Below are 10,482 nucleotides of genomic sequence, written 5' to 3' on the forward strand. Positions count from 1 at the left end.
ATGGCAATTCACTTAAATTTATTTCTTAAAATGGTATCCTCACAGCTTTCTATTGGAAAATAGGTAAAAAAAACCTCTAAAAACGAGGCTTACAAATTTTAGTTCATGGAAAATGGAAGGCCAGTACCATGGAAGATCCACTTACCTTAATGATCACCAAAAATGGGTACAGAAAACAAACAAAAACAACTCCACAAGATAACCCCAGATACAACTCATTTATTCTTCGTAAACTTCAATTTCACTTTAACATGAGCAAGTGCAGTTTTCTAAGTCCAGAAACAAGGACTATCCACTACACCATATTGTAAAAGGCAGTTGCTGCATAATAGTTTAAAAATAAAGCCAGGCATCATAGCTAATTCAATGTTAAATCCCTATACAATGCCAAGCAAATACACAAAAAGGTTCATCTACTTTTATATGGATGTTTTAATGAGGCTACTGCATCCAGTTCTAGTGTCCACACTTGGGGGGAAAGGAGGAGGAGAAAGCAAAGGAAAACTGCACAAGGTAGAGAAAAAAAATTATCCACCAGCTGAGAAAATGCCATCCTCTAAGGCCTCACTTTGTCCATTTCTTCAAATACTGAAATGTGGGGGGGTAATTTTGTGGAGCACAAGCACTTCCTCCTGACCAAATTGTTATATACTCTAGTTAAAAAGCACAGAAAAGCATAGAAGAAGCAACGGTGTAAGAGCAAGAAGCCAAACTAAAAATATTAAACATATTTTAAAGAAATCTCTTAGGTTTACTGCAATATGCTGCCAAGAAAATCTGTTCCTCAGCTCACCAGCTGAGACAAGCCATTTTCTAGGATTAATGCTTACCCTATCAGCTACATCAGACAGGAGTAAGACTGCTGGCCAGTCACCACTACCCTGTGGGAGATCACTGTCCAAGAACTCTACAACTGCTTCTTTAAGTATTTTTTACTTATGCCCTATGCAATTTGCATGAGGTGTTCTGAAACTACATTGTCCCATACACTGAGCCAGCAGGTATTTCTGAAATAGGCAGGCAGCCAACACAAACCACTCTGGTAACAGAAAGGTGAGTGGTAGTAATTCCAAAGGACAGCAGTGTCTCCCACCTGCACAAGTGTCAAGCAAAGCAAACAGCATGCAGTGTTTCCAGCCAAATAAGTTAGCTTCAAAAAGGTGCTAACTTGGAGAATGTACACCTATGAAATGCAGGAAATAAAAGAAAGAATAACCACCTTTCCCACACTTAAGCCTTTAACTGTCTTAATGTGAACACAATTGTGTTGATAACAAGGAATGATTTAAGGATCTAAATTTCTTCTCTTTCAGTCACACATAATCAAAGGAATTAAAAAGTTAATCAATGAGCTATTTAACGATCAAACTTCCAGCCACAATTTCTGTGGTTTCTATTTCTATTACCTTTACATAACAACCTCAATTATTAACACTGCTATTCTAGAGGTAGTTCAGGAAGCAAAATAATCTTAAAAGCCTTGGAAAATGAGGCATCACTGGTAAAGGAAGAGAACACATTCCACATCTCTTTTTAAGGGAGACATGAGGCTTTTAGATCCCACTAAACAATCGCAGTAACATTTTTGTAAAATATTACTTAATACACACACTTGTGTACAATAACACACCTGTTATTACCAATTTGGCATTAAACCCATGCATTCTTACGTATAAATTCAGACAACAGTGATAGGCAGACAAGTCTCCATCAGTAAATGTAAATCTAATTTCAAATAAATACGAGTAAGTATTTAAAAAGTCAGAATAACTTTGGTTTTGACTTTCCCAAGAAACAAATAAAGAATTCTGAAGGAAATAGACAATTATGCTACAAGCAGCCTCAACAAACAAGGAGAAATTACTTTGTTTTCAGCTCTTCTAACTCTTAAGAAGTCAGTGAATAAAATACAAGCATTTCCTTTCCTTCTAACCACTTGAACCTAAACCTCCTACAGAGACTTCAAGTTTTGCAAAAACACTCTAAATGTAAGCACATTCCCTGTATTACAGAGAGCTGTGAAACAGAAATATGCATGGAAACAAAACACACCTAAGCAAACACAGCTTCTCATAGAGATTCCTTGCATTCTGTGGCAGCACACACATACACCCATCACCTATGCTCAAAGATTTTATAGCTATCGGTAAGAAATTCTGTCCACACTTACACAAGGTCACTTAGGATGCATATCACCTCTGTCCCCCTTGGACGTGGGGGAAAAAAAAACCCAAACCTGTAAAAATAATTTTTCCCTACTAACACAACTGCCAAACTTACAATTAGGTTATCTGCTAATACTCGTGAGTGGGAAGAGGTATCTGTCCAACCAATAAAGATTTGCCTCTGCCTAGGCACACAAGGCTTGATGAATCTTGCTCATTTCTCCTGTGTACGGGAAATGTACAAAATAGGTTTTGTGGCTTAGTGCTCAGCTGGGTCCAAGAATCTCTTGTCAAACACTTCGTAAGTACTACAGAAATGCTAATGTCACCTAAATGAAGACTGAGAAATCACAAACACCTTTTGCATACCGAGTTGAGGAATCACATTCACAGAAGTAACTTTAACACCAATAGCCTAAACAGTCTCTGCTGAAATATCAGATTCCCTGATAGCAAGATGTTATGCAAAAAGTTCATTTTCTCAGATGCCTATGTACACCTTTTAAGAGAGTTCCTGAAATACTGCAACCTCTACTGCTGTGCATCACACAGGGAAAAATAAAACCCAAAATACTCACTCTAGAGCGTATACCCAGCTCATTTCAAAAAAATACTTTACTATGTGGAAGTGCATACAAAACACTTTTCTATGGCAACCACAGATACACTACCACACCTGGCCTAAATACCAAGATTAGTATGCACTGCCACAGCCCAGGCACCGTTCAGGAGGGGAAAGTAATTTTTGAATTTCAATATCCGGACTCCAATAAAAACTAAATGTACGTGGCTGCTATGCAAACACATACACTTCTCGTTGCCTGTAAACTCTGCCATCTGAGAGTAATGCATAAGGAGCAACATATCAATATACCTCTGCCTTGCTTTACTCTGGTAACTTAAATGCTTCAGTTAGGTCACAAGAGCAACGAACTCGGGAATCTCATTTGTCACTTGCCACTGATAAAATTTTAAGTTAATGCACCTGAATCAGAATAAACTGAGTCTAATACAGTTTTTCAACAGGACCAGGTACAGCTGCACACCAGTGCTAATGCACTTCAGAGAAAGCAAACCCTACACGCAACACACCTAATGATGATGGAGACAACAGAGCTAAATAGCAAATCAGAGAATAGCATTAAGTATTAAACGCACAAAAATACATCAACCACAAACGCCACCGGGGGTGTGAGGCTGGAATCCAACAACTGCACATGCTGGGCCCACGCAGAGCAGGGGAACCAGAGGAGGCTGCCCTGACTCTGGAGAATGCCCGGCACACCGAAGCCACAGGCACACAGCTGAGAGAGGGAGGCCATCAAGAGCAGAGCGCCCCGCACTCACCCCGCAGCCGTCAGTGGTTCCCGTGCGGGGTGGCGGGGGGAAGCGCCAGGGCGGCCGAGCCGCCCCTCCTGGTCCAGGAGCTCGACGGCGCTGACGGCCCCGCCGATGGTGAACCAGTCTCGGCTCTGCTTCTCGGTGAGTTTCCGCAGCATGGCGGCGGATGGCGGCGGATGGCGGCGGATGGCGGCGGATGGCGGCGGATGGCGGCTCCCGGCACGCGGTCCCGCGCCAGCGCCCTTCCCGGCACGTGCGCGCCTTCCCGCCCTCCGCCCGACCCCGCCCCCGCCCGGAGCGCTCCCGGCTGGGATCTGCCCTCCCTTCCCAGCCAATTCACCTGTGGCTGCGGGCTGAATTCCTCTAAACCGACCCCCAAAACTTTTTAAAGGCTTGCTTAGAAAGGCAGGACATACAGACGCAGACCAGAAGTATACTGGACGGTCGAACACTAAAGCCTGTCATCCCTATTGGATAAATTTCAAAAGAAGAATAGGAGCTAAAATAAACGTGTGTCACTTGAATTTCCCTTTCATCTGGTCATCCCCTCGTCTGAAATAACTGCAAACATCTGTGTGTAATTTGTTAAATCAAATAAATAACGAAAACCAACACAAACACAGGGTAGCCCCTTACTTTGTCTAATCGGATTTATTTTCTCTACACTGAGTACCTGATCCAGTGCAGGTATTGGGCTGCTTTAGAACTGTTACTGTCAGGTAAATACAAATCTAGGGTATATGTAGAGAGATAAGGATACTAGAGCCCCTGGCTGCTTAATGTATCAGCCTCAAAATCGTAAATTAAAGAAGAGGATTTTCCTCACTAAAATTTCAAGCGGTTTTGAAAGTTCTAAATGAAATAGGTGAGATACACGTAGTATTTCATCGACATAAGTTGTAAGTTATTCCTATATTAAATCCAAAAAAACCCCAGGTAAAATCCAAGAAGTCTTGCCCTGTGTGACAAAGCTCATATGTAGCAAATGTATACACCTGCAGATTATGCAAATCCCTCAGTAGGAAAGTAAATGCAGTCTATGATCCCACTAAAGCATTTTAACACACACAAAAACGATCGGAGCTCTGCTTTCCTTTCAGAGCCATGGGAGGCCTGGGCGGTCATTCCCCCCCTCACCCCACAGAACAATGCCCGAGCACAGCTCTGGAATTCCAGTCACCCAGTCCTTCCCGGCACCTGGAGGAAATAGCCTGCCAGGCATATGGGTGCCGCAGATCTCCTAAATACGGCCCAGCGGGTGCCTCCCACTCCTCCGGGACAAGCTCTTCCCTAAGGGATACACTGCATAGACTGTCAGAAGCCCTTCCCGGCATTGTCCTGCTGTGCATGTTCTTGGGAAGCAGGACTGAGGTGAAGATCTGCATTAGAAGAGCACTGCTAGTAGGTCGAGGGAGGTGATCCTGCCCCTCTGCTCAGGCTTGGAGAGGTGAATGTGGAGTTTTGTGTCCAGTTCTGTGCTCCTCAGTCCTAGAGGGACGTGGAGCTCCTGGAGCAAGTCCAGTGGAGGAAAACAGAGAATGACTGGGGGACTGGAGCATCTCTCTTATGAGAAAAGGCTGAGGGAGCTGGGCCTGTCCAGCCTCGAGAAGAGACTACTGAGAGGAGACCTCATCAGTATATATAGGTGTCTGAAGGGAGGGTGGCAAGAGGATGGAGCCAGGCTCTTCTCGGTGGTGCCAAGCAATAGAACAAGAGGCAACTGGTAGAAACTGATGCCCAGGAAGTTCCACCTGAACATGAGGAAGAACTTCACTGTGCAGTGACCATGCACTGGAACTGGTTGCCCAGAGAAGGTGTGGAGCCTCCCTCACTCGAGATATTCAAGAACTGTCTGGACACAATCCTGTGCCATGTGCTCTGGGATGACCCCGCCTGAGCAGGCAGGTTGGACCAGGTGCCTCACTGCGGTCCCTTCCCGCCGGACCTATTCCGCGATTCTGAAGGAAGCGGGGCCGGCACCGCCGCGGCGCGGAGATGCTCTGGTCCTCCGCGGCCATAGGGGGCGCTGCTGGCCCCGCTCGCCGCGCGTCCGTTCCCGGCGCACCGCGCGGCGGCAGCGGACCCGTCCCTTTTCCCGAGTGTGACCTTCGCCGCTCCCCTGGCACGGTGGGTCCGGGCCCGGCGAGCCCCGGCCGGGTCCTGGCGGGCACCGCTCGGGTGTGTCTCGGGTGGGGGCAGCGCTGGTTCAGGTGTGAAGGGAAGAAGGGAGAAAAGGAATGCGGCCCGTGGCGCTGGAACTTGGCCGTTACTCGCCCGACCCCGTGCAGCGGGTCGGGCCTCGGGCGGGCCGCAGGTGCCCCGGGCTGCGGGGGGCTTGTGGCGGGGAGGTCAAGGAGGCAGCAAATACAGCCTTGTTCCGGGTAGATTTCAGAAAAAAAAAAAAACAGAACGACGTCGCGCCAGTGCAGGCTTTGGGGAGAAGTCTCTGCTGGGCTTTAGCACGGTGTTAAGTGGAAACAGCACTGTTTATTCCCTGTGTTTTGCAGCGGTGGGGAAATCTTGCTTTCCTGTTCTGTTCAATGTCCTTGTTTGTTAGTATGTCTTGATATTCTGCTATAGCAGAGTGACTGTTTGTAGTCTACTGTTCATTTGAAACTACAAACAGTGGAAATTTAGGTGAGCAGTGTCCTTAATAGTGTTGGTGAAAGCACAAAGGTGTTTCAGGAACTTTTGCCACAATAATAAATGATTGAAATGACTGTCCATAAACAGAGATAAATGTGGGTTTGTCCGTAATTACACATTAATTGCTTCAAAGTTGCGTTCATTCTTTAAGAAGAACCTACATTTTTCCAGTTGTTTTGACACTGGCTGCCCTTGTTCCTCTTCTCTTTGAGGCTTGCCAAACGATGCTTTTACATTTAGTAACAGCAGACAAGCAAGGGAGCATTACCTCAGAGAAGTTTAACTCTGCTTTTCTTTCCTCGGTCTCTGGTTTACTGTACACTGTCTATATGTGTGCATAGCTCACTTTATTGGGTTGTAATAAGCATAAACAGTGACTGTTGGGTGAAGTGCTGTGCATAAGACAGTAGAACATGGGGCATCTCAGTGCAGTGTGGTGCAAATGTGAACTAACATTTATGGGAATTAGGATAAGCTTTATTTTAAAACCTGTAATTTTTCTCTTTGTCTAACAAAGCTACATGGAAAGGAAAAAAAACACCAACACTGACAGGTTTCTTGCTCTTGGGGTGTATTTTGAAAGTCAAATAGTCATGATAAAGCATAAATTCATTAGCTTAACATAATTTATTTTGCTATTTTGAGTAGAAATTACCATGCTGGGAGAGACAGCTGCAAGGGAGGGAAGATAAATTGGTAGTGCAAGGAAGGAGCCTCTCTGGCTTACCTGGAATGAGACTTCCTCCTGAGGAAATCTAGAAACATTAAGAAAAAGCTGTCACTGATAGGCAGAGAGAAGTCTAGCTATTGCTGCTCTGTAAATGTTCTGTTGACTCATCTTTGAACCCCTTAATCAGCTGTAATTTTAATATTGTTTTTTTGTGTTAGCCCATAAATTGTAACTTTAACTCTGAATTTTCATTTCTTTGCCTTGGAATAAGTACTTTGGCATGCTTGGGGATTTTTTTTTTAACCTGTAAACTGCTGCTGATACGTATCAGGAGTGTATGTATGTTAAAAATCCAGCAGGTAAGAATACAGCTGCAAAACTTTACATGACAAAACTTCTTATAATTTTCAGATGGTGCAGGCCATGATTCCAAAGTCATGGAGACCCATGAAATTCTACTTCTCCACTGTTTATCAAGAAATATGGGTTGGTATAGCATTAACAAGTTATGCCTACTACAAGATTTCATATGGGGGTAAGTTACACATTATAGTCTTCATTAGCTGTTACCTTATAGATCAGGTTTATAGACGAGAATACCCCTAACAAAAATCAGTCGTTGAAGATACCCAGCAAATAAGAAATTAACACTCTTACTTAGGGCCAGGTCTTTGCTATAAAAATTTAGATGTTTTAAATGCTCATTGTAGAAGGTTCCACTATCAAAAATACTCAAATATCAGTGTAATTGTGCCTACATTATGAAGATCAGGTAATGTAGGAATTGATTTTTAAAATGCAGATCTAACTTACTTGCTCAAGATTTTGAAAATAAATAGTTTTTAAAAGGTTTTTTCACATGAACTTGTGAAAGTGTATTTTAGGATGATGGCACCTCAAAATGTGATCTACATCACTGAACATGAGAATGTGTGTTACTTGGTGACACTGGATGACTTTCTCAGAGAAAGAAACAGGATATCTAATATAAAAATACTGAATTTGAATGGGCCAGGTCCCTTAAAGCAGAAGGGTGCAACAGTTTATGGTGTCTTAAAGGTCCTGTTTGTCAATTTAGGCTATGTTAAAAAAATCCCAAGTCAAACCCTTTACTGACTGTCATGAACAATGAAGTGTTTTAAGTTGTAGACAAAGTTTACAGAGGAAGGAACCCCTTGCTGTGGGAACAGCTGAGTGATATTACCTCAGCATTTCTGTAGCTTTGTCCAAATAATGTGTAGCATTCCAAAACTGATACACTGCACTTACAAGCTTAAGTAGATATAAGTAGTTGAGCTTAATGAGTATTAATGACTATTTAGTAAATATGAGTAGTTGAGGTAGAGAGGAAGGAAAAATTTAACTTTTGCTTTAACCTTTTATTTCATGGAGAGTTCAAAATGGACAGACTATTCCAAATTTGTGTTTGTGTCATGCTACTTTAATTCATGACTTAGACAAATGTCCTGGTGTCAGGTTTTGAGGGCCAAAAAAACTGGATAAATGGCAACTTGTATGCTAAGCTTTATTTGGAAGTAAAAATAGTTTTTATAGCTGTAGCCCTTTCTGCACTTGGGGAACAATTTTGCAAATAATGGAATAAATTAGGATAAATTAGATTGGAGGGGACCTCTTGAGCTCACCTGGTCCAAACCAGTGCTTAAAGCAGTTAGGTCAAAGTTACATCAGGTTGTTTATCACCTTATTCATAGTTTAAGTGAGTATTTCCAAAGATGGAGATTGTACACTCTCTTACACCTATTTTCATTACAAAGAATTTTATTTTTGATCACCATAAATCAGTATTTTAGGTGAACAATTACAATGGGAATGTAAAATACAAAAGAAAATTTTAAAGCAAACATTTCACTTCAGTTTACATCCATATATTGTGTGTATATATATCCATATATTACGTAAAATAGTAGCATTCTGTAGATATTTCTTTTGAATTGTAGTAGTAGTCTTGATGCTTATAATTTCTAAATGCATGGAGTCTTGGTTAATTAAAAACAAACAACTTTTGAAAATCAGTATAATGTTTACAGAGATGTACCATGGAAAGTATATGTTGTACACTTACAATTTTTGTTTAAGCTAGTAATAATAAAAAACTAATTAAAATTCATCTATAAAAAGTAAACAGGAAAAATATTTTTAACTGTCATTGTTCAGCTTTTTTTTTTTTTGCTTTTTTTTTTCAGGCAAAAAATCAGCAGGAAATAGTAAGTATTAGATATCTAATACCTTGGTGTAATTTTTAAATGAGTGCAGTAAAAATTAGCTCAGAATATTTTACATTACATAAGTTTGGGCCTTAAGTTACAGATTTAGCAAATGTTTAAAGACTACTTCAAAATGAGTAATTTTGGTTGTATTGATGATTTTGTAAGCTAGAAACATCTGTGAATCTGCACATAAATCGTCTTTTGTGTAGGTTCTAGGAGTAGAATGGAAGTTTTATATCTTGACTGTGTGGGTGAGGAATTTTTTTAAATAATAGTAACAACCATTTAATGGAATTATTTAAATCAGCATACTTTCAAGAGTACCTGCTATTTTAGCTGTCAAGAAACTAGAAAGTATAAACTTGTGTTTTGGATTTGTATTTTTGTATCTTTATAAAGTAGTGTTTAGGTATTTATGGACAGTTTCTTCTGACGTCACACTGGAATTTACTTTTTTATGAACTGCTGTATCTCAGTTCACTTTTTGGACCATGAGAGAGAACCCATTTGCTCCCAGTTGAATTTGTACATGCAAACATTATTTGCATTTTGAAACGTGCAATTAGAGAAAATACTGCCTAGTAAGCTTAGAATAATAGTGTAAATAAACCTCACTTATGGAAGAACCATAACAAAACCAAGGAAGAATGGGTGTTTGACTGTAATAGTGCTTTAAAACTTGCAAAAGAGGATTTTTAATATTTGCTAAGTTTACTTCCATATACATTCTGAGGTTATTGCTGTATTTGAATAGCCAATTCTTGTGCTCAGATGTAAGTACAGTTGTCAATTCTAGGACCTGCACTACATTCCTGAATTGATTTGCTCTACTGTTCCAACACTCTAAATTGTGTCTTTGTTTCAGAGTCCTCTGGTTCTGGCCATCATTAAAGATCTCTTCTCTTCTTGGAATATGAATTTGGTGGTTCCTCATCTCTACTGCAGATGAAGCAAGTTACAACCATAGGGAAATTAATGCTAGAACTGTACCTGATCCATCTGCTGTAATTGGAAAAAGAATAAATCCATTGAGCAAAAAGTAATTAAAGATGTTGAATATATGCTGGACTGCAGTGTTAACCTAATTTTTAGAATAAGTTCTACAGTTCTTCTAAGTACCATGTTAAACTTTTTCAACAGTACTTTAAAAGGGACCAAATCTTTATAACTTAACTTCTTCATAGAATTAGATTCCTTTTTTCTCCCTAATAATAGCTTTTTTGGCTATTTACTTTTAAAATGTCATTTAATAGGATGCCAAGTATGAGGACTTAATTCCCAGCTTTTTGTCAACTTGTGGTGCAGTAATCAAGGTACCAAAAATTATATCCCAAACCTTATGTTTTTTTAAAGCGTTCTTAGTTCTGCAAGGTTTAAAAGCAAAGGTTTTATTGTTATGAAAACACCATGGAAAACATTTACAGATATTTTT

General features: G+C 40.8%; 2 protein-coding genes across 3 annotated transcripts in view; one reads left to right on the top strand and one right to left on the bottom strand.

Moving 5' to 3' along the window:
* The window catches only part of TDRD9 (tudor domain containing 9), a 70,177-nt gene extending 66,405 nt beyond the window's left edge, over positions 1–3,772 (bottom strand). Inside the window, 1 exon segment of the mRNA XM_032112777.1 lies at positions 3,513–3,772. Coding sequence (XP_031968668.1) covers positions 3,513–3,664 — 152 coding nt within the window. The 5' untranslated portion in view covers positions 3,665–3,772.
* Positions 3,773–5,530: 1,758 nt separating this feature from the next.
* On the top strand, positions 5,531–10,116 carry ATP5MPL (ATP synthase membrane subunit 6.8PL). Of its 2 annotated transcripts, none has more exons than XM_032113252.1 (4): positions 5,531–5,633; positions 7,234–7,357; positions 9,027–9,047; positions 9,916–10,116. In XM_032113252.1, the coding sequence occupies exons 2-4, from the start codon at positions 7,234–7,236 to the stop codon at positions 9,939–9,941; spliced, it is 171 nt and encodes a 56-aa protein (XP_031969143.1). In that variant the 5' UTR covers positions 5,531–5,633; the 3' UTR covers positions 9,942–10,116. The 2 variants fall into 2 exon arrangements, with proteins under 2 accessions (XP_031969143.1, XP_031969142.1); XM_032113251.1 differs by having other exon boundaries at positions 5,592–5,684.
* Positions 10,117–10,482: the final 366 nt, after the last annotated feature.

The sequence above is a fragment of the Corvus moneduloides genome, chromosome 6 (assembly GCF_009650955.1).
Source record: "Corvus moneduloides isolate bCorMon1 chromosome 6, bCorMon1.pri, whole genome shotgun sequence".
In the NCBI taxonomy this organism is placed as follows: Eukaryota; Metazoa; Chordata; class Aves; order Passeriformes; family Corvidae; genus Corvus; species Corvus moneduloides.

What these genes read in the sequence shown, in the direction of transcription:
- ATP5MPL (XM_032113252.1), top strand. Translation starts at nt 7,234, where the DNA reads ATGGTGCAGGCCATGATTCCAAAGTCATGGAGACCCATGAAATTCTAC. An exon ending in CTACAAGATTTCATATGGGG is followed by an intron (nt 7,358 to 9,026) that starts GTAAGTTACACA and finishes TTTTTTTTTCAG; the next exon opens with GCAAAAAATCAGCAGGAAAT. An exon ending in CAAAAAATCAGCAGGAAATA is followed by an intron (nt 9,048 to 9,915) that starts GTAAGTATTAGA and finishes TCTTTGTTTCAG; the next exon opens with AGTCCTCTGGTTCTGGCCAT.